General features: G+C 42.1%; 1 protein-coding gene and 1 long non-coding RNA gene across 9 annotated transcripts in view; one reads left to right on the top strand and one right to left on the bottom strand.

Annotated features, from left to right (window-relative positions):
• Positions 1–23345, top strand: part of LOC140696344 (uncharacterized) — a 108924-nt gene that overhangs the window by 33344 nt on the left and 52235 nt on the right. The gene's annotated exons all lie outside the window — the stretch shown is intronic.
• ACMSD (aminocarboxymuconate semialdehyde decarboxylase) overlaps positions 1–23345 on the bottom strand; it is a 59979-nt gene that overhangs the window by 27193 nt on the left and 9441 nt on the right. Inside the window, exons 3-8 of one of the 2 annotated variants that reach the window (XM_006196108.4) lie at positions 15924–16020; positions 11532–11581; positions 9898–10134; positions 6020–6113; positions 3372–3467; positions 1783–1955 (exon numbers count right to left, since the gene is read on the bottom strand). In XM_006196108.4, coding sequence (XP_006196170.2) covers positions 1783–1955; positions 3372–3467; positions 6020–6113; positions 9898–10134; positions 11532–11581; positions 15924–16020 — 747 coding nt within the window. Of the gene's footprint in view, positions 1–1782; positions 1956–3371; positions 3468–6019; positions 6114–9897; positions 10135–11531; positions 11582–15923; positions 16021–23345 lie in introns of those variants that run through there. The other variant, XM_072960897.1, reaches the window with a different exon arrangement.

Below are 23345 nucleotides of genomic sequence, written 5' to 3'. Positions count from 1 at the left end.
TATACCCTCCCCCCAGAATTTGCTAATGTGACTATAACTAAAATGAGGAGGCATTAATATTTTAAAGATAATTCTAAATTATTAATATATACTGCTTCTGTGTCCTGAATTTACCAGCCTGTGAGGTCACGTAGGCTTTTGATGCCCAAATTAGAGTGGCTCGACTCTTAACAGTTTGAATGCAATATTTCAGCACTACCAGCTTTGCAGAGTGCCCTCTGAATTTTTCTGGGGGGTCCCTAAAAGGGGTGTACTCACTAACTAGTCTATCTGCTGGTTACCACAAAGCATTTGCTGTGTTCTTCCTCTTATGCTGAGACCCTCCAGCTGATGCGTATTGCCCTGAATGCTGTTTGAAGATGCTCATGGTATCCCTCATAAGACAGGTGTTGTATATGCCAAGGGCGTCTTTTCCTGATGTGGCCATTTCTAAGAACACCAGGGGTGCTAGGCTTGATGGGAAGTAATGAGATCGACCCTTTCCCCAATTCTACACCACTTTCCCACTCCTCCTCCTCCATTGCTCAAAGTCCAGAGCTCACAGTCTCTTTCAGCTTCTCCTTTTTGTAGTTTCCTACTTACATACCTGCCCATGGCCCTCCTGTCCAAACCAGTAGCAATTAACAGCTGCCAAGCGCGCATTTTGGCAGGGATAACACAAAAGCTCAAAGGCTCAGAAACACAGCTCAGCCACATCATTTATTACCAAACCAGAATGCTTAACATTGATATTCTAGTGAGCTTTTCAAGCTAGAGAAACAGTCAGCTTTAAGTGAGATGAAGTGTCCATTCTGGAGATAGAACACTACTTGCAGCCTTCAAATAATAGACCTCTTTTTCTCTGCTAAACAAGATTTAAATGCCTTAGACTCTACTCTCAATTCCGAGTACCATATTGCCAATCTTTAAATACATCTGTCCATATTCTTTCAGAAAACCCATAAGATTTTTTACCTTGGGAAAATTTGAAAACCTTCTATAGACATCTGTAAGTGATAAAAACAGAATTGAAATACCAAGAATTTCAGACTTTTCACTAATGCAGACTGGCCTTTGCTCTAAATATTAATTTGCTGAATTAGCATTTTACAAGGATACTTCAAAGTGGAGATGCCACCAACAGGGAGAGCAGCTAGCAGACTGCAACAGAGGAAAGACTTTTTCTTGTGAGGTTTAAAGCATTACTGTGCAGGTCTTTTTGGTCAAATAAGAGAATGGTTTTCAAAACAAAGGCTGTGTTACTCCAGAAAAAAAATTGGTACCTAAGTGGTACCTAAGACCCTTCATCATCTTACCCTGCCTCCCTGGCCAGTGCCATTCTTCCCTCTTTGATGTTCCAGTTTTCTTCATTTAGTATATGAGGACAGTTTGATTCAGAATTTACATAATCAGTAAGAGATAGAGGCAGGATTTTAAGCCAGGTCAATTTGACTTCAAAACTAGTGGCTCTTTCCTGCTTATCTCATTATGATGTGTCACGTTGAATGGGTACAGAGGTGACCCTAAGGAAGAGGAGCTTATCTGGGGAACTCACCAGCTTTGTGGATTATCTGGGATTTCCCTGGCATGCGTACGTAATGGTTCCCTGGTGATGCATGGTCTACATTGAAGGAATTTCTGGGTAGGATCCCCTGTGTAAGCAAACCTCATCTCAAACCTCACCATCCTCCTCTTTTCTTCTAGTACCTTTTCTTCCATCCCTTTTTTAGAGAAACCAAGTAACTGGTTGCTGATCCTACACTCTGCTCCCCGTAAGTCATCCAAGAGGCAGACCTAGCTTACCTTTCCGATGACATCTGTTAATAGCTTGAGGGCCACAGGGTCATGAACCAAGGAGTCCGTGTAAAAGGAACCAAGGTATTTCTTTGGGTTGGTTGGATTGTCCTGGGCACACAGATCTGGACGCATGTTGAATCCATGAGAGATTCTTCCTACTGTGAAGGGGAAGGAACCACCTACAAGTAAAACCCATTACTGAGGAGCTAGTGTTCGTTGAAAAGAATTCTTTTCATTCCTCATGTTGTATGCAAAGAGAAGTTACTATATCCCATCTAAGTTAACTGTATTTACAAAGGACCTACTGGGTTCTAAATGCTGAGAGATGACCTAGAATAAAGGATTTTAACTCATCTAGAAATTCAGATTTAAGGAATTTATCCTAAAGAGAGAAGACAAGTGCCTAAAGATATGTGGTCAAGGTTTTCAAATGTAGTGTGGTTATAATAGAAAAATATAGAGGCAGCCTATCAGTTTGGGAATATCAAAATAATGATGTCTTATCCGTAAGATGTATTGCCATGCAAACGACCATCAAAAAGGATGAAAGGATGAAGCTCTGTACTCACTGACATGGAAAGATGTCTCCATATGCTATTGAGAAGGAAAAGCAGATTAGAGAACAGCATGTATTGTTTGATATTGTGTGTCTGTGTCCAAGAATTACAACTCAGTTACCTACAGAGACCAAGCAGGAAATGTAAATGAATGAAACAGGGCTTATTTGTAAACAGTAGTGAAAGTTAAGGACTATTGCTAACAGGAGAACTTGTGGTTGTACAAGAGAGATTTAAATTTAAAAGCAAAATCAAGTAAACTGTGCCAACCCAACTACACTTTTCTGCAAAAATGGAATTTGGTCCTTGAACCATCATGTACTTTATAACTAGAATAATGACTAGAAGGACCAAATTGTGTCTCTCCAAAATTCATATGTTGAAGCCTTAACCCCCAAATGGACCATATTTGTAGATAAAACTTTTAAGGAGATAATTAAGGTTAAATGAGATATTAAGGTGGGACCCTAATCCAATAGGACTGGTGTTCTCATAAGAAGAGGAAGAGATGCCCAAACTCTCCCTCTCTCTTCCTGTGGACATATAAAAGAAAAGACCATATGATAGAAAACAAACTTAAGGTTACCAGGGGGGAAGGAGGACTGGGGAAGGATCAATTGGGAGTTCGGGATTTGCAGATACACACTACTATATATAAAACAGGTAAACTGCAAGGTCCTACTGTATGGCACAAAGAAGTGTGTTCAGTGCCTGGTAATAGCCTGAAAGAGAATAGGAAAAGAAATATATGTATAACCAAATCAGTATGCTGTACACCAGAAATTAACACAACCTTGTTTATGGACTATACTTCAATTAAAAAAAGAAAAGAAAAGAAAAGAAAAAGCCATGTGAGGATACAGTGGTGGCCTTCTACAATCCAGAAAGAGAGACCTCACCAAAAACCAACCCTGCTGGCGCCTTGATCTTGGAACTCAGAAACTGTGAGAAAATTAATTTCTGCCATTTAAGCCGCCCAGTCTGTGGTGGTATTTTGCCATGGCAGCCCAAGCTCACTAGTACAGATGGGGTTCTTACCTCCATGTGCAAAACATACTTTGAGTTTAGGAAACTTCTCAAACACTCCACCCATGATCATGGAGCAAATGGCTGTGGTGGTTTCTGTTGGCATTCCTGAAAGAGGAAACTGTTGTGAGGTGCAGGGCTTGTCACCACGAACAAGAAGTTCAGTGATGCTAATGATGGCGGAGGGATGGATCTTGCTGTACTTGTCAGTGCTGAGAAACGTGGTGGGGATGGGTGTGTTCCCTGTCCCCCAGCACAGCTTGGCTGTGTGCAAACCATTACTTTGGCAAACAGAAACCTCCTGTTTGCCACTTGCAAGTCTGATGGCTAGAACAGTCAAGAAGCCAGAGGGCCTGGCTGTTGTCCTGATCCTCCCAGCTTCCGTTTTGGATGCAGCGAGTCTAGGCTGAACCCTTACTCCTTCAAGTTTTTGCTTCTTGGCCTCTGACAAGTTAATAATGCCCCTGGGCCTATGCTTCTTCCCCTGCGAAACGGGGATAGTGTTACCCGTCGTGCAAGGCTCTTGTGGACCCTAGCAAATGATGACACTGGGAAAGTTCTTGGCCAGAACTTCACCTTGGAGGAGCTCAACAAATATTGGCTGCCTCCCTTTGCTTCCATTTCCTCATCTGTAAAGTGGGGGTGATCATGGTTAGTTCTTGCCACTTAGGAAGTGCTTGATAAATATTAATAAATATTAAGACTCCTACCAAATCTCTGCTGCTTCTTAGAGCTGAGGTTGAAAATACTGGATTAAAAATGAATTATTTCAAGTGCTTTGTGCTTCTAGAAGATGCAGCTGGTCGTGCCCGATGTCTTCACCTCTGTGGAGTCAGTCTGGGCTCTATTTCCAGACTACTGCTTTTTAGACTGTGATTAAGAAATCCTGGTGGGTCCATAGCTGAACTCTGTGCCTTCTGGGAAAGCTTGACTCCCTGGCTGCTGAGAGGGGCTCTAGTGGATGCTCATGCTGCCTTAGGCCTGTCTCTGCTCTGTGGACAGAGATGCCCCTGGGTCGCTGGTTCCTTGACCTCTTGGGAATTCTGGAAGCATGATGGATTCATAGCCATCTGGGAGTGGTTTATGGGCAGAGCTTCCCAAAGGCAGGGGGATGGACTGCACCACTTCCTTTTGGTACTGTGATTCTGCTTTCCCTTAACTACTTGCACTATAACCTCATAATCACTGTCTACATGGGGGCCAAAGTAGAATATTTATAATGTCAGTTGGATCGTGACCCTCCCCTGCTGGGACTCTTCCAATCTGCTAATGACCACCTTTGCATCCAGCATAAAACTGTGAAATTAGCCTATTTGTTTGTGATCTGTGTACTTGCATATCATCTCTCTCCTCTAACCAGGACTCAGGCTTCAGCAGGGCAGAGGATTTGTCCATATCTGGTACATCCTCAGTGTCTGACACAGCCTGGCGTGCTGGAGGGGACCAGTAAATGCATGCTGTATAAATGAGTGATGAAATGACCCTTTATGCAGATGCTCTCCTCTGTTTCTCATGTGGGAATTTGCAAGTTAGTGGGGCCTGTCAAAGTGTCCTGTAAATTAGGATGAGATGTTCTTTGATGCTGGACAGCATTGGGGCTTCTTAGCTTATCCCTTTCTTCTTAAGAATTTAGTGCGGGATAGGTAGGAAGCTGCCTTACTCCAGGAGCAATAGCAGGGGCGTAAAATGTCAGAGCAGACAGAGAATCAGGACCAGCTCTCTCATTTTACAGTTGAGGAACTGGGGTGAGAAGTGACTTGCCACAGGTTGTGCAGTGAAACAGAGACTAGCTGGAACTGAAATTCAGTTTTTTGACTTTCAATGTATTGCTCTATTTAATTTTTCACGGCAGTTACTTTTGTAGTTATTTGCACTACTTGGGCTGAGGACAGAATGGATAATGGCCTCTGTAAAGAAAATCCAGCACTGTTTGTGGGGACCCACTTTCCTTGGGTTGTAGAGGAGCTGCACTTTTCCCTGGCGGGCTGAGAATTTTACATCTGTCTCCACATCATCTTTGTATCAGGGATGGTAATGAGAGCTTGGAGAGGCCCAGTGGAAGTTTCTCCTCTTACCCCTTCCCTTACACTCAGGTGAAACCAGGATTGAACAGAGCAGGTAGCCAAGAGTAGAGGGGGGAGCAGGTAATAGGGAAGTTGAAAGCCTGGTCACCTGTAATCTAGGGCCTCAGATCCTCTGGTAGTGAAAGTTGATCTTCTGCTGGTAACTCCAGCGTTCTCATTTGGTAGAGCTGATGCTGTCACTGGCTTCAAAAAAATCTATTCGACAGGTATGGTTGCTTCTTTCTAGAGCCTTTTTGGGATCTGTATAGTGAGGTGCTTTGGAGTCAGATCTGTGTAAACTCCATTTTCACTTTTTAACAGTATGACTTGTACAACTCACTTAACCACCTAGAGACTCGGTTTCTCCATCAATTAAATGGCTGTTATAATGTCAACCTCATAAACTTTTTTGTGGATAAGATTAAAATTAAATGAGGTAATGTATACAACACCTACCTGAGTAAGAGCTCAATAACTCATAGTCCTGTTAATTATTTATATTCTCTCTTTGACTTAATAGGGTTCCATAGAAAATTGGAAAAAAGAAAAAACCCCAAAGACTTGATTCTGTTTTCCAGATCCCAAGCTGACACAAACCTATGAGCCAAGGGAACCAGTATTTGGCCATCCGTCCATCCATCTGCATATCCCAGGGGTGCACAAATAGGGAACAGTTCAGCTTTTCTGCCTCCTTCAAAGAAACAGTGAGAGAGAGAGGGTTACTTGGATAAGCCAGCATCTATAGGGTACTGTTTTAGGGAAATTGCTTTCCTTCGGTCTATGTTGATCTGAATAAATAAATTATTTTTGAAGGTTCTTTTTCTGACCTGTATAAAAGAGTCATTGATAAACTCTGCTCCTGCTTAGAAACTAAAATGGGCACTTAGAATTAACAAGGGTGTTGATGGATTTATCCTTGAGGTTGATGGATTTAATATATTGTTTGGCGGAAGAAGTTTGGCCGAAGAAGTTGCAGGAAACATCTACTGTTTAAATGCTTTGGCTGAGAGCAAAACACTCGAACACTGATCCCATACCTCAGATGCAGAGGAAATTTCCCCTACCGGTTTCTATTTGGTCCACTCTTTCAGAAGGACTGCTCAGATTGTATTGTTGAAGTCAGAGCTGGAGCGTTCCCTCCTCTCTCTCCACTTGGAAACCTGACGGTGTAGAAAGTGAGGAAGTGATTGGGTGGGAGCCAGGGCCTCATGATTGGGCTGGAGCAGGCTGGCCTGACCTATGCTATTTGGCCACACTGAGCCCAACACTGGGTAGGAATTTCTGGGACCTCCAGGCACTCTCAAAGCCTCAGGACTACAGCTGAGCCCCTGAAAGGGGCTGAAAGGTTTGTTGTGAAAGAACTCTCAGTGCCTCAGCCAGGCAGGTGCGGAAAAGAATGCCATGAGAAAACTTGCTTGAGGACCTTCTGGGAAATGGAAATAACCATCTGAAGGGAATGACCTCTGTTCCACAAAATGTTTAATTTAAAAAGTCCTCTCAACAGGCTTTTACTATTAGTTGCTCGTCAAGGTTCAAAACAGATTTTCCTTAGAGCATTTCTTTTCCAAATATATTGAGGTGCTGGAGTGACATACCCTACCTTTACGTATAAACATTTGGACTCACCAGGCTGATGCAAGGTGACCTGTTTGCACAAGCATTTTCAAAATGGAGAAATAATCTTGGGACAACAGGGTATTCTGAAAATGGTAGGCAAAGGGTAGATGGAAGAAAGGACCTCTAATTCAACAGGTTCTGGGGAGCAGAAGAGATAAAAATCTTTGAAGGGAGAGGAGCTAATTGGCTTCTTCTTTTTTCTTTCTTTTTTTTTTTGAGGGGGGAGGCAATTAAGCTTATTTATTTATTCAGTTTTAACTGAGGTACTAGGGATACCAGGACCTCATGCATGCTAAGCATGTACTCTACCACTGAGCTGTATATACCCTGCCCCTCTCTGGTTTCTGGTCCTGGATGCAGGCTGGAAAGAGAGTATCAATCTCTTGGGATGGTTTGGGCTTGACAAAGGCACATAATCATGGTATCTCAGTCGGATTTCACTCCTCATTAGGATAAAACTTTATTCTATGTACTAGTGATGTTTCATTTCTATTAAATTCAAATCAGCAAATATTTTTGATCACCTTCTGCATGTGAGACAGTGTAGAAAATATAAAAAAAGTCATTTATACCCTCCATATCATGATTGCTCAGATTTACTGAGAACTTACCATGTGCTAAAGCTGTTTTATATACGTATATGTAGCAATTTTACAACTGTTAACTAGTTTAATCTTTTTTGAGATGAACTCTTTTATTACTCCCATTTTACAGAGAAGGAAACTAAGGCAGATAGAGGCTAAGTAACTTAGGTCTTGTGGCTGACAACAAATGTAGGCAGTCTGCCACTACCACTGTGCCTCACAGTCATAACCAAGTCATTTTTGTTCCTGAAAACTGAGCTGAGCATGTGCTGTTGGGTTCGCTCACTAAGAAGGGAGGTCTGAGACATATGGGGAACAATTAGGCGTCCTGGAGCTCGGACTCACCTTGAAATGACAAAGCCAAGTTGGCTCACGGAAACTCCTTCCATTTGCTTCAGCACGTTACTGACGCAAGTTAGATTGTGGTAGGGCTGGCAAGTCTTGCTAACCCAACAAATGTGCTGTCAACCCCAGGACATCACAAGTCAAATGGGGCTGGGATGCTCTCCTGAATCCCCACAGAGACTAGCAGCCTCAAAAACAGCCTAGTTAGAATGATTGATTGATCTAGTCACATAAACGAAAATACCCACTTGGACCCCAACTGACTGCTGTTGGTTTCTGAGCCCCTAAGTAATTTCAATGAATAGTAAAATGACTAGTAAAATGAGCAAGCTGAAGCTTTGCTCATACTGTGCTAAAACAATTTGGGTTCACAAGTAAGTAAACCTCTTTCCAATTTATTAAAGCTTCTAAAAACATTCACTATATCAGTTCACTGCAGCCAATAATCTGGGAGTTTGATATTTAGAGGGACATTAAATCTTTCAGTTCATTAGGAGGCAATTTAACAGGAAGTCCTCCAACTGCTGGGCAGTGTCCATAGGTACAAACATGGAAAACATTCTGCATGTAGTCAGAGCTCAATAAATATTAAATGAATAAATGGTCAGTGATTGCAGTGCCTGATGAGTCCACTAACATCTGTTTAATTCATTATTGAAGATTTTGCATTTGCAATGAAAATAACAGAAAATGATACTATTATAATTCTGAGAGGGGAGCAAATTTTTTTTAAAAAATGCAGTTGACTAAAGAATTTTGTGTCTTTAATTGTGGAACTAAGGAAAGCAGATTTATGAGCAGAAATAACAGAAGGTAGAGGAAAACTGGCGGAGAGAACCATGGGCTGTGGACTTCTGTTGGATATTTCAGAAGTATTTGGCATTGAGTTTTTGAAAATATATTATATTATGCAATATTTCAAATATAGAAAGTTGTAAACAGTAGTACAATGAACTTCCACATACTCACCATCTAGTTTCATCAAATAACATTTTGATGACATTATTTTTGTTATGTATTTTTATTATACTACATTTTAAAAATACATGGCTTAAAAAGTATCTTAATTGAGAGCTGGTTAAATAATTCAAAACATATCCATGTAGTGGACTATGATGCAGTTATTTCAAAATCATGCATTAAGAGAATTTTCATTTAGATTGGAAATTCTCTATTAGGATACAAAATCACATATATAATAGGATTCAAATTTCATTAAAATATAAATCTATGCAGGTATCTGCAAATAAAAAGACAAATGAAATGTATTATAACAGTGGTTATTCATCTTTGGGTGGCAGAATTATGGGGTGGTTGTCCTATTTATGTATTCATTCATTTAATTGAAGTATAGTTGACTCACAGCACTGGGTTAATTTCAGGCACACAGCATAGTGAGTCAATTTGTTTTTTGCTGATTATATTCCATTATAGGTTATTACAAGATACTGGGTAAAATTCCCTGGGCTATGCAGTACGTCCTTGTTGGTTATCTCTGTTTGTATTGTTGTTATCTTCCATATGCTTTTCTGAATTTTTCGCAATTTCTTCAAAATTACTTTATAATTTTGAAAAATGATGATAATTCTTTTCCAAAGCAAAAATAAATACTTTCTTTTTGTGTGTCATTAACCTGATTCTTTCACACAGTGGCTGTGATGAGGGTAGTATTTTGGCTTCCAAATGAGAGTTTAAAAGGGGAGTAAGGGTGCTAGAAAGACGAGAGATTTCACTGGGTTAACTCAGGGCTGTCCAGGAAAGCATTTCTACTTGTCCGCTTTCTAGTAGGATGACCCCCTCGTTTTGGGTAGCTATTTCCACATTTCTCCTTACATCTTGCATGTCACCAGACATCTCTCCTGCCCAGGGACACCCAGCGCAGTACTCAGCCCTACTCCGCTGTTGGCTGAGCGAGCACCACATACTTACTGCGTAGACTGGGTAGAGTTCCTGTGCGTTCAGGTCCCACTCGTTGATATGGGAACCGATCTGAACCCCGGGAAAGCCCAGTTCCTTCACACAGCGCTCCATCTCCTTGACTGCCAACTCAGGGGCCTGCATGGGCAATGTCCCCAGACCCACAAACCTCCTGGGGTGGCTTGCAGTGGTGGCAGCTAGGTCATTGTTTAGAAGCTGGCACAGGTCTAAAGTGTCCTGAGGTTTGGCCTAGTGGAGACAGGTAAGGGAAACCACATCGTTCAAAACCTACTTCTGTAGATATTTACTCTGATCAGCACCTCCTCTGGGCTCAATCATTTGTTACTGTCAGTGGCTTTACCTCTTAGAAGGCTGAGACACAGCTGAGATAGGCACTTGGCCACAGGAGACCCAGAGTCAATCATTGCCAAGGCAAAGAAAACTGCTAGCATATTGCTGATTAATTAGAAAACCTGAGGCTGTGATCAGAAGGGCTTGGCATCCTACACTAAATATGGGATGAAGACGGGCCACCTCTCTTAACTGCAGACAGGAGCCTGCAGGGCTGCACACCTAGGCACCCAAGCTCCCCCAACAAAGGAGCTGGGCCTGGCGAGTGCCGGACATCAGGGCACCTCCTTGTCATGCCTCCTCATGGAATGCTGGGCTGCTCATGGACATCTCCTATTCCTGTCTGTCCTCCTCCCTGTCCTTCCTATTAACAGTGACAGAGTTACCTTAGCAAAATGCTGATGTGAATAAAGTTTGCTTTCTGTTCCCCCAACTCTCCCCTCTTCATTGCTGTCTTTCCTTTCAATAGCACCCTTCCCTGCTGCTAGGAGTTTGGCACTCTCCTGCAATCCCAGTTGTCCAGTCAGAATAGTACCCAGTCTGGTAAATTCAGGTATCTTGAGGTCTTAGAGTATTTTTATTTTAAATAGTGAATTTCATCATAGAAACAGATAAGGACTGAATTACTAATACTGGAATTACGAGCACAGATGGGGGAAGTATTTGTGAGCAGGTGGTATTTCCATTGCTCCTTAAATCACAACATGTGAATATTTATTTAGTGGAGCAGATGCTTAGCACCCTCCCAACTATGTCCAAAAATGTCCTTCCACAGACTTGCAGTCATGCCTGAAACTTTTAGCACGCGAGACTTAATCATTTGGGGAAAGGCATCTAACTCCAGGAATCCTGTTTTGAATTGTATATTTCCATGGAGAGATAACATATCAGGCCATTATCATCACTTCCACCACCTCAAAATCTTCATCACTTTAGAATAAACTAGTTTGTCAGTTACTGAGCCAGGCACTGCAGGAATGAGTCAGCAGACAGGTATGTTCTGATGGAGATTAAGGTTGAGTCTGGAACTGTCCAATGGAAATACAGTGCGCGTTCCATAGCAACATGCAACTACTGGCTACCATACTAGAGCATGCAGGTCTAGAGCAAGGATGGGAGGAGGAAGACAGGCCTGGGAGGGAACGGTGCAATGTGAGAAGCTGAGGACCCTGCTAATCTCTAAAGGGGAGGAGAGTTGGGGGAGCAACATCAAGACTTGGTCATCTGTCTACTTGCTAGGGAGCTGGACGTGAGCCTTCACCCACCAAGGAGATGGATTGAGGTGTCACACTCACCCAGTAGCTAAACATGACAGGAACCGTGGACAGGGCTTGCATGGTCACTCCTAGACACAGACACAAAGGCAAAGCTAATGAGAAGAAGGGCCTAGGTGCTCCTTCTGCATTTCCCAGGACCGAGGAGCCCAGCAAGTCTCCATCCTGCCTTCCTCCTGCTCTCCCTGTCCCCCTTCTCTGAGGGTCTCTGTCCTGGGCCTCCTCATCCCTCAGCCTCAGTTCTAAGGGGAGGAGTAATGGCTTGACAGAAATGTGCTCACTCGAGAAAGACTAAAAATTCATTTTTCAAAGGTTGTTTCAACCCTTCTTCCTGTGAAGTTTTGCTTAAACAAGACATTTCCCCATCCATTTTTTAAGGGCTTTTCATCTTAGATCATATGTGACTGAGTGTATTTCTCAGTTACTTTCCTGGCCCCTTTAATTCATCTCCTAAGTGAGCCTGGGTGGAGTCCCACTGTCTGGTATGCCCAGAACAAGACCCTGGGTGTGGCTCCAGAATCCAGTATCCAGGATGCCTAGAATCTCTTATCTTCACACTCCTGGAGTTAGGGTATCAGGAGAGATGCTGCCAATCCAACCCACCAGCAAGTCCTGTTAGCTCTACTCCACTTCCTTTCACCCACTCACCTCTCCCATCCCCTGCCACTACCTGGTCCGAGCCACCAGCATTTCCTACATGGACCATGGCAGAAGGCTCTGAGCTGGTCTCCTGCCACCACTCTTGTCCTCTTAAAGTTTGTTCCCCACTTGGAAACCAGAGTAAGTGTCAAAACTTGGATTGAGTCTCTTCCTTGCTCAAAACTTCAAAGGACTTTTCATCACACTTACAGTAGAACTGAAACATGAACTTTGCCTCTAAGGCCCCCCACAATCTCTCCCAGGGCTCTCATTGTGCTTCATTGGCCTCCTGCCAGTTCTTTGCATGGCTGTTCCACCTGCCTGGAATGTTATTTTGGCTCATCACAGGATGGGCTCCTTTTCACCCTATGGTCACAGTTCAAATGTCACCTCCTCAGAGAGGCCTTCCCTGACTCTGTCCCCTCTCTATCCCATTGTTCTGTTCCTTTCCTTTTCTGATACTTAGTACAGTCTGGTGTACTGTGTTTTGTTGTTTCTACTGTGCCTTCCCCTGCTTGAACGTACACACCACATGAGCCTATCTGTCCATGTCCTACCCCTAGTGTCAAGAGCAGCGCCTGGCATGTTGAACATACCCAGTAAATGAAAGAATAAATCAGTGTTTAGTGTAAACTAGAGACTACAGCTTTTGATTAGAGCATTGTTAAACATCATCACAGGGTATTATTTATGTTCATTGATCAGTATAAAAGAGATTAAGTCCCTTTCAATTGTAGAATCTTTACATCTTACACAAATGCTTTTGCTTACATTACTTAATTTGGTTTCTCCGTTTTATAGGTTACCTTTGAGGCTGCATGGCTTGCAAGGGGTGGGATGAGTCTCCTGTCCAGCCTTGCTCCTTCTCTACACTCCGGGGTCATTTGTCACCATATTTCTTATTAACATAGCAAATTGCATTATTTGTGTGTTGGTTGATTAAGCTACATGTTCTTTGGTCTCTGGGAGTTTGAAAGGGGAGGAAACAAGTCTAATCCAATTAGAGCTTTTTTTTTTTTTTTTTAAGTATCTATTCAACAGTGTAGCATGAGGTTCCTTGAACTTACCTGTTAAGTAAACTGGGCGGGGGTTGGGGCAGAGGAAAGTGAACATTGTAAAAACTAATTCCTAGGTCCTCCTTTGGAAACTCTGATTCGGTGGATGGGGCCTGAAAAAAATTTTTTATAAGCATCCCAGGCAATTCTTATCCTGAGGGAGGCTTGGGAACAAAGCTCCTTCAGGGAAAGTGATGGAATGAGAGAGACAGCTCTAGGATGATCCTAGCTCTACCATTTACTGCTCTGTGGTCCTGAGCAAGTCATTTCACCTCCTTGCACCTCTCAGGTGACAATAGGTACAACTCAGGTGCCTGCCACATAGAGAGGTGATAAAGTAACCCGGGGCTGCCAGTTACATTTTTCTTCCTGTAAAGACAGCATGGTATGGCTTGCTGGAATCTTCTGTATTGTGCCTTCATCATTTTATTTTCTTACCTCCGCAGCAGCAATCAGATGCACTTGTTAAGTAAGTCCTAGGGACCAGACTGCCTGGGTTCAAATCCCAGCTTTGCCCCCTACAAGTTCCGTGATCTTGGGCAAATTGCTTAACCTCTGTTCCTCAGTTTATTCATCTGTAAAATGGGCCTGATAATAGATGCCACCTCCTATGGTTGTCATAGGAATTGAGTTAATATGTGTCAGGTGCTGAGAACAGTGCCTGGCACAAAGTAAATGCTCAAGCAAGGGTTAGACATGACTGCTTTCTCATGGGTAGCCATGGAATGAAATGCACAACTAAAACTAGAGGGGATACTCTTGATCTAAACTGCAGTTGTGAGCAATGTTTCTGACACCAGTCATCCAAGCCTCGTTTCTACTAGTTTTCTCTTTGAGATGTGGGTCCTGCTCGTGCTTCACTTTTACTTCATTTACAGTAAAACCTTGGTCTTTGTTATAGTTCTTGGAAGTTTTTTCTCTCTCTAATGCCCCTCCCTCCCCCATTCTAGAACAGGGATGTGTATGATCTACAGAGGGGCTTCAGGCTTTTCACAAAGTTCAGTCTGAATGCAATTTAGATATACTTTTTTAAAAATGGAAGTATAGTCAGTTACAGTGTGTCAATTTCTGGTGTACAGCACAATGTCTCAATCATGCATATATATGCATATATTCATTTTCATATTCTTTTTCATTAAAGATTATTATAAGGTACTGAATATAGTTCCCTGTGCTATACAGAAGAAATTTGTTTTTTAAATCTGTTTTTATATATAGTGGCTAACATTTGCAAATCTCAAACTCCCAAATTTATCCCTTCCCACCCCCTTCCCCTCTAGTAACTATTAAGATTGTTTGCTATGTCTGTGGGTCTGTTTCTGTTTTGTAGTTCCTTAGTGTCCCCTTTCTTTCTTTCTTTCTTTCTTTCTTTCTTTCTTTCTTTCTTTCTTTCTTTCTTTCTTTCTTTCTTTTTCTTTCTTTCTTTATCTTTCTTTCTTTCTTTTTCTTTCTCTCTTTCCTTCTTTCTTTCTTTCTTTTTTAGATTACATATATGAATGATTGTATGATATTTATCTTTCTCTTTCTGGCTTACTTCATTTAGAATGATGATCTCTACTCAGCCATAAAAAAGAATAAAATAATGCCATTTGCAGCAACATGGATGGACCTAGAGATCGTCAATTTAGATTTCCTTTTAATTATGAAAGAGATCTATAAACCAATATCTGGCCTCAAGTATCTATACCAAATTCTAACATGCCAAAGACCGCCTCCTCATTTGGGGCTGATAGGTTAACTCATTTTGTGCAGACCTTGGAATAAAATTCTTCAGGCATCTCTCTGTGTGTGTCTTTGAACTGCTTTTCCATTTGTCATTGGTTAGGAAGGTGGCAGTTCTCAGGGGCTCTTTTATTTGTGTGTACAAATTGCTTGTGTTCTGGTTTTCAACCTAGACCACTGATGTCAAAATGTAGACCTGACAGTGTTGTGGTAAGGATTCTGCCTCACAGTCCCTGGGCAGGGCTCACGCGTGTCCAGAGGGCTGGGGTGCTCTTGTTGGAGCACGCATTTCTCGGTGGCACAGCCCACCAGGCAGTAACAAGTGAAAGCACAATGTAGCTGTCATACCATGCTTTAGATTCTTTCAAATTCTTTTAAGTTGTAGGGACTTGTTTAATTCTTAAATACAGGATATGCTAACTGTTCTTAGAAACTGTTTGTGATTCAGCTTTGAAACAAAAACTCCCTTCTTTCATTGGATTGATTTCATTGTAGAGTGTTCTGAGATTACACGATTAAGTTTTTTGGTAAACTGGTCCCATTTCCACCCCTAATGTGTCAGTGGGGACGTTCTGTGTACTGTGAACTGAAACAAACTACAGAAGACATTGGATCCTGAATCTGACTAAGCAGGCGATTGGCATCCTTAATCTGTGAATTCTGATTTTTACTGTTTTAATTGGCTCTGAAACAAGTAAATACTGTGCATTTGAACTTAAATTTTTTAAGTAATAAAATACCACTTTCATCTTTTTGATGATATAGAATTCTACTTTAAAACAGGATATATCTAATTTGAAAAAATTTTGCAACCATACTCTAAAAACATTGTAGTGGAAGGTGCCATCCCTCCCCCAGTGAAGCTAGAACAGCCTGGTCTGGTGGAGAAAAGGAGATCTGCAGTTGGCATCACCTAAATCATGTAATGTGGACTTTAGAGGCAGACATGGCTCTTACATCAGATGCAAATATTGGTAGAATTTTCCATCATAAGTACCTGTTTGGTCCATTTCTCTAAGACGGACTTCTGGATTCCAGCAGTTCTCTTGGACCACTCTAAAGACCTTTCCATCCTTTAGCATCTTTGCTTCTCCCTAGGACAGAAAACTCACATCAGTGAAAGATGGCCTAAGCTTACTTAGGTTAATCCTTCCTTGTATGCTTTAGAATGTGGTTCTCCCCTAACCTTTTGAGGGGTTTTTACTTAATCCTCGAAGAACTCAACTTTTAGTCCTCATGCCTTAATATTGGCTTGGATTTGAAGGGGTGTGCTCTGTGGGTGTCAGTGGCTGGACACAAAGAGATCAAGGTCATGGTCATGGCCTTTGGGACTGTACAACTGAGATGACTGGTCACCTTGTCAATCTGAACTGCTTTCTAAGACCTGAGAGGCTGGCCCAGCATCTGGAAAACTCTAGGTTCGTAACATTCTAGAACTGGAAAGGACCTCTGAGATAGACCATCTTGTCCAATCCTCTTGTTTTATAGAGAAGCAACAGTTGGATAGTGAGAGTAAATATTATGTCTAGCAGAGCAGGGCTCATTAATGTCAACACCTGCAGGAGGAGGCAGGCAGTGCAGTGAATCAGTGTAGCAGCACACACAGAATTTGGTGCTGGGCTGCTGACTTCCACCAGGCATCATGCTTGCCTGTGTGCACTACCTTTCAATACTCAGTGCAGGGGGTGCAAACTAAATGGCTGTACAAAGTATGGCAGTGGCCTCTAAATTGAGCCTTCTGTTGCTAATTCCTAGAGAAAAGGAAAAAGTTCTGATCCAGGTACCTGAAACCAGACTGTTCAGGTTCGGATCCTTATTCTATCACTTACTGTGTGGCCATGAGCAAGTTAAGCAACATCTCTGAGCCTTAGTTTGCTCTTTTTTTTTCCAATTTATAAAACAAATATTTATCTAGCACCTCAGGTGGACAAGATACTTTCTCTGACTGATGTAAAGCTTCAAGGATATATAGTTGAGGAAAAAAAGAGAAGTTCATAAACTGCTACCAAAAAGTTAGGTCAGAAGCATGGAGATTGGAAAGACTGAGAAAAGGAAGAAATTCATGCACAGATTCCCATCCGTGGAGACAAAGGTCAGAATACTTGAGTTGTCTGAGCAGAGGTTCTATAAACCAGGGTTATTATTACCATTATGCTCTTTAGTGATGTTGAATTTGGAACATTTGAATGTCTTCCTTTCTCTGTCACTTAAATTTGAAGTTTCCATGCTGGATGCCTCGGATCTCTTGGAGAATTTGGCAGAACCAGGACAAAGCCTTCTTGTCTTGACTAAACCTATTTGGAGTGACAGGTCAGCTGTTGCTTTAGAGAGGAGAGAAGATTCTTCGTTCTTCTGTCACCCTGTCTTCATTGTAGCCTCTTCAGCTTCATGAGGAGGTATCACTTCCAGCGTATCAGCTAGCATACACGTCCCTTGTAAATTGGACTTGGACTTCTTTGGGCCCAGAGAACAGTACAGGTGGGACAGAAGTCAAGTCACATTCGATGATGGCCACTTCCTTTAAAACATTTTGACAGGTGGCACAGATTAGTTCCGACTCATCCCAGCCAGCTTGGTGCTTTCTTCTGCCTTGCGACATCAAATATCTGTGGAGTCTCAGGCTCTGTCCTGCTTGCCATTCTGTGTAGAAGCTTCTGAGGTTTGTCTCATTTTAAAAATAGGGATAATTAGTATGACTTACTTTAAAAAAATATGACTTACCTTTAAAGAATCTCGTGAGCACAAAATGGGATAAGCTATATAAAGCACTTAGTTCAGTGTCTGACACATGTTTAGTGTTAGTTATTCTTAGTGTTAGTTTTTAATGATGTGTGGCTAATTAGGGACCGGGCTGTCTCCTGACAGTCCCCTGTTTTGAGGGTATACCACTTCTGGTGGTGCTTTGGGGTCTCAAGATTGCCCTTGGGTCCTGTGTGATGACCAAGTGGGCATGTGGTGGTCAAAGGCTTGAGCTTTGCTTGTTGGAGTCCTCTGCCCTCCTCCTCTTCCTCTTAGCTTGATCATGACTTGCACTCAGGCCTTGCCACAGCCTCCTTCTTCATCCTTCTGACCCATGGACAGGACCTTCCCTGTCTCCTTCATGAGGAAGGCCAACCACTTTTCATCTCCAAGTGCGGCAGCCTGTTTATATCTCCCAGGCATGAGGAAGACCTCAGATCCATGTTTTCATTGCTCACAGACTGAGGAACAGGTCAGCAAGCAAGTGACTTGTGTAACTGTGACAGGTGTCTCTCCCCAACAAGAGCTGAGTCTCTGAGCTTAGGATCTCAGGACTGATTTGCCTCAGTTCTGATTCTTTGCTGACCATGACAGCATCTGAACCACCTTCCTGGATTGGGGAATCTCCTGCAACCTGCAAGAGTCTTGGCAGAGGCAGGGCCCAGCCTCCCTCTACTAAAACCCCAATACTTGCTCTCCTTGCCGCAAACTTGGCCCATCAATGCTTGGTTTTGAATCAAAACCAAGTGATGCAGAAAGACAGAAACAGTTGAGTTCATTCTGCCAGTTTTGATTCTGGCTGTGACCATGTGCTCTGTCCATTGGCAGTGGTGCTGGTGGCAGTGTTCTAACCAGGCTGTTCCTGTGGCATAGCCTTGGCTGTGGCTTCAATCCCCTGGTTTCCCTTTGTTCCTGTACAGTTTATGAGTGTGGTTCCCTTGGCATTTTGTAATTCTCGAGGGGCTTAAAATACTTTCAACAAATCCCTTTTCTGCTTAAACTAACTACTATTGGTTTCTGTGGTTTGCAAGCGAAAGTCCTGACAGATTGCACAAATAAGATATAGGAACAGTCTTTTTATTTGGCAAAGAAGGGAGTAGAGAGGGGTGATGGCAAAAGAGAACAAGTTGAGAAACAGACTTTCATTCGGTAGATTCGAAGTTTTATTTTTCTTTTGCTCCTTAATTAGAAAGCTTAATTACCATAAAACACCCAGTATAGCAGGAGTGCCAAGGAACATGGTCTTTGCATTTCAACAGACCTGGGTTTAAATCGTATTACTTACTAGCAGTATAACTGGCTAAGTTAAAGCCCTCTGAGTTTAAATCTCACTTTTTCTAAGTGTAAAATGTGGGTCATTTTATTTGTCACGCTTGTAGCCACCCAGCATCCTTGGAATACTTCCTCTGTATGAAGACATTTTCACATTATGATTCCCCATTCCTGAGGCGGAATCCAGAATTCACTTACCTAGCCTCCCTCATAGCGAGGGCACTGGCATGTGCTCTAGGCTCTGTCAATCAGAAGCCCCCGGGTGTGACTTGGATTTGGAAGCACAGTGAGGAGGCAGGGACCATGCAGAATCCACTTTTTATCAAGAGTGTTGGCTGAGGTGTCAGTCATAGCTAGAGCAGAAGCTGCAATGCTTTGGTTTTCCAGTCTCAGTACCATCAGCATAAGCTTCTTGTCTGTGACCAGAGCAGTCCCCCAGGTACGATTGGGCATTGTATCTATTAGCACAGCCTCTGAGCTTGATCAACCCTCGCAGAAAGTCTTGAGCTGACTTTCTAGTTAACCTAGCTAGAATGCATTCTGTTGTTTGCAATTGAGAACCCTGAGTGATACAGAAGATTCAACAGTAGAATGTTTGTAGAAAACTTAGTACAGCCTAGAGCGCATGCCCAATGAATTAATGGGCAGATTTTTTTAACCATATATTATTAATGGAAAAGTAGGAAATTAGGTTTCTCTGGGAGGTGCACAAGTAAGTTTGGGTTTCAGACAGAGCAGAATGTGTTAAAGCAGACATGGATCATTTAGTTCAACTCTTGCATTTACCATTGAGTCCGTAAGATACAGTGGTATAGAGCTTAGCTGATATAGAGTACTTAGTTGGTATAGAACTGGGAAAAGAACGCAGGTTTAAGAAGCCGTTTTCTACCCCACCAGGCTGACATTTGGTAATTGGTGTCTATTTAGTTGGGAAGTGTTAATTACCATGATTTCCTAAGGAGTCCAGTCTTTTGTGGAGATTGCCCTCATGACCTTGCAGGAGAGTCAGACTTACTAAACTTCTCTTTCCATGCCCTTTATGCTGAATCGACGTAAGGCAAATGAATGACAGCAACTGTGGACCTCTTTCTGAGTGAAAATTACCACAGAGAAGCTGTGTCCCTATGACAGATTCCCAATTCTCATTGTTTTTCAACCAGAATGTTGACAGTTATTGTAGAGAATCAGTTCTTGATTCCTCTCACATTATTTTTAGGAACCCAGGATCCCTGCAAGTATATAAATGTGCCTCAGAAGTCAGCATTTGCTGCTGGGGGAAGGACTGGGGAGTCTCTTAAGGTTCTGTTTTTAATGTTGACCCCAATATCAACCAAGATCTTAAACTAAACTTACAATCAAGTAACTGGAGTAAGATGCTCTAAGTTATTCAACCCCAAAACAAATTGTTTTCTTCTAAAATCTCAAAAGAAAACCAAGTTGTTTTTTTTTTAAGAATTCCCTAACCATTCACGGCCACCCAGATAATTCATTTGAAATATACCTCTAATGTTTTTTAAGTCAAAACAGCATGGTGTAGTGGAAATTATGATCCTGCCGTGGTCAGGGGACCTGGACCCTATGTGTAAACCACTTACCCTCCTAGGGTATCAGGTCCTAATTATAAAATGAGGGCCTCAGTTGTGATAGATAAAGATATAGATATAGATATAGATATAGATATAGATATAGATATATAGATACAGATACAGATACAGATATACACACAATGGAGTACTACTTGGCCATAAAAAAGTAAAATAATGCCATTTTCAGCAGTATAGATGGACCTGGAGATCATCATATTAAGTGAAGAAAGCCAGAAAGAAAAAGAAAAGAAAAATACCATATGATATCACTTATATGTAGAATCTAAAACAAACAAACAAAAAAAGAGGACACAAATGAACTTATTTACAAAACAGAGACAGACTCACAGACACAGAAAACAAACTTATGATTACCAGGCGGGAAGGGGAGTGGGGAAGGATAAATTGGGAGCTTGGGATTTGCAGATACTAACTACTGTATATAAAATAGGTAAACAACAAGGTCCTACTATATAGCACAGTGAATTATATTCAATACCTTGTAATAATGTAGAATGAAAAAGAATATGAAAAGAAATATATATATATATGAATCATTACACTGTGTACTAGAAATTACATGGTGTAATCGACTATACTTCAATTTAGAAAAAGAAAAGAAAGATACATCAAAATTCTTGAGTTGAAAAAAAATTAAAATAAAAAAAAATGAGGGCCTAAAAAAATTAATGTCTAAGGTCCTTCGCAAGATGTGCCACCAAGATCTCCCTTCAAGAAAGGAGGATGTATTCTCCCAACTTCTGAGAGCGTTGCTGGCAGACAGCTGTCAGCTCTCAGCCCCCAAGGGCAGATAGGAAGACCGCCTTAGTTAAAGAGCCAGTTCCCTTAAAGTCCTGCCTCCTTTCCAGGACAGTCCACTCCCATGACTGATTGACATGGAGGTGTAAGGGCTTCTCTCCTTGGCCCCCGCCTCCCAACCTGGGACAACTCTGAAGGTTAGCGTTAGAGCTTCTTTGTAGGGTCAGCTGAGGCCTCCATTGAGACTGCATCACAGCTCAGCATTGTCCCCTTTTCCATCCTGCTTCCTCCTTTTCCCTTTCCCTGGTGTCCGTTCAAAGAGCACTTCCTAGTTGGACCTTCTGTGTGCTCATCCCTGTCTCAGAGTCTGACTCCCAAAAAACTGCACCTGTGACGCTTTTGATTCTTAAGTTCTAGTTCTGATGGTGTCTGCCAATAAGTTCAAATATGGCTGGTATTTCAAATGTCTGGTACTGTGTATATCATTAAAAATGTATTTTATTTATTCTTTTTTATCGTTTTGTTTTGAAATAAGTATAGATTCATCGTAAGTTTAGAAAGAAGTACGAATAAATCCCATATACTCTTCACCCCATTTCCCACAATGGTAACGTCTTAATACCTAAAACAAAACCAGAAATTGTCATTGGTACAATCCACAAATCTTACTCAGATTTTGCCAGTTTTATATGCACGTGTGTGTGTCTAAAGTTCTATGCGATTTTATTATGTGTAGACTTGTATATCAACTCCATATTCAAGAGACAGAACTGCTCCATCACCACAGATACCCTCCTTGCTATTCCCTTATAGTCACACCCATCTCCTTCTCTCTATATATCCTCCGACCCAGTTCCTAACCACTGGCAACCACGAGTCTGTTCTCCATCTCTGTAATTTTGTCAAAAAAATGTATTTTAAAACTCAGTGTTTCATCATCAGATTTCCATTCTCCTTCCCCTGCCCTCAGTGCCCACTCAGGCTCTCCCTCTAGGCCACACAAGCTGCCATGCTGGTTGGGCTTGTGGCGCAAAGGTGGCAGAAATGGTCCAGACACTGTCGCCAGGAAGCAGCCTTCATAATCACTCCAACTCTCACATTACAAGGTTCTGAAGGACAGCTCCACGGGAGGCTCTGTTACAGGCACCTCAGACTCTGTTCACTCGACCAACCCATTGCTTGTCTGTCCCTCACATCTGCTTGTTCCCCTGGCTGGGCTGCTTCTGTCCTTGATGTCGGCATTATCTTTCTCATCGCTCTGAGACCACATCATTTTTTCACTTTCCTCTGCTTGATATGTCACCATCCCATCCTTTTCCCAACACCATTAATTGTCTCCAGAACAGGACCGGCACTGGTCCATTTCTCTCCATCTCCACGGCTCCAGCCCTACCCCAGCCTCTCTGCCCTGAATGACTGCTCCAGCCTCCAGCCTGATTTCTTTCTGCTTTCACTCTTGCTTCCCTGCAACCCAGTCTCCTTGGAGCAGCCAGAGTAAACTTTTAAAACCCTTAATCAGATCTTGCCACCTGCCCACTTAACGGGTTCCCACTGCCCTGAAATCCAAACTCCTTCACCTGGCCTAGGACCCTGTGTCATCTAGACCCTGTATCGTCTAACCCCTGCCTACCTCCACAACTTCATCACATGCCTGCACCTTTATAAACAGGCTCTTCATTCACTCTTTTCAGAGAATTCTAATTTATGCTATTTGTTTTCTGGTTGGAGCCTGGTTGATTTAGTTAAGTATGTACATAAACATATTAAATAATACTATGTCCTCTCTAAAGGTGCGTGTATATATAGGTAACATCATAGGAAAAGGTCTGGAAATACACCCACCCAAATGTTAATAGGAATTACCTTTGAGGATGAGGAATGCTGATCCAAGGGCAAGCTTTATTTCCAATAACTTAAATTTTAAAAGGGGAATTTGTTTAGATACTACTTATGTAATGGAAAATTAACCTTAAAAATAAAAACATGAGATGAAGGCACTGGACTAGATTAATGGCTTTCACTTGATTTTGGCTATGACCCCACATTAAGACGTATATTTTCCA

Source organism: Vicugna pacos, chromosome 5, assembly GCF_048564905.1.
Source record: "Vicugna pacos chromosome 5, VicPac4, whole genome shotgun sequence".
In the NCBI taxonomy this organism is placed as follows: Eukaryota; Metazoa; Chordata; class Mammalia; order Artiodactyla; family Camelidae; genus Vicugna; species Vicugna pacos.
This window is presented reverse-complemented; position numbering and strand designations above follow the sequence as displayed.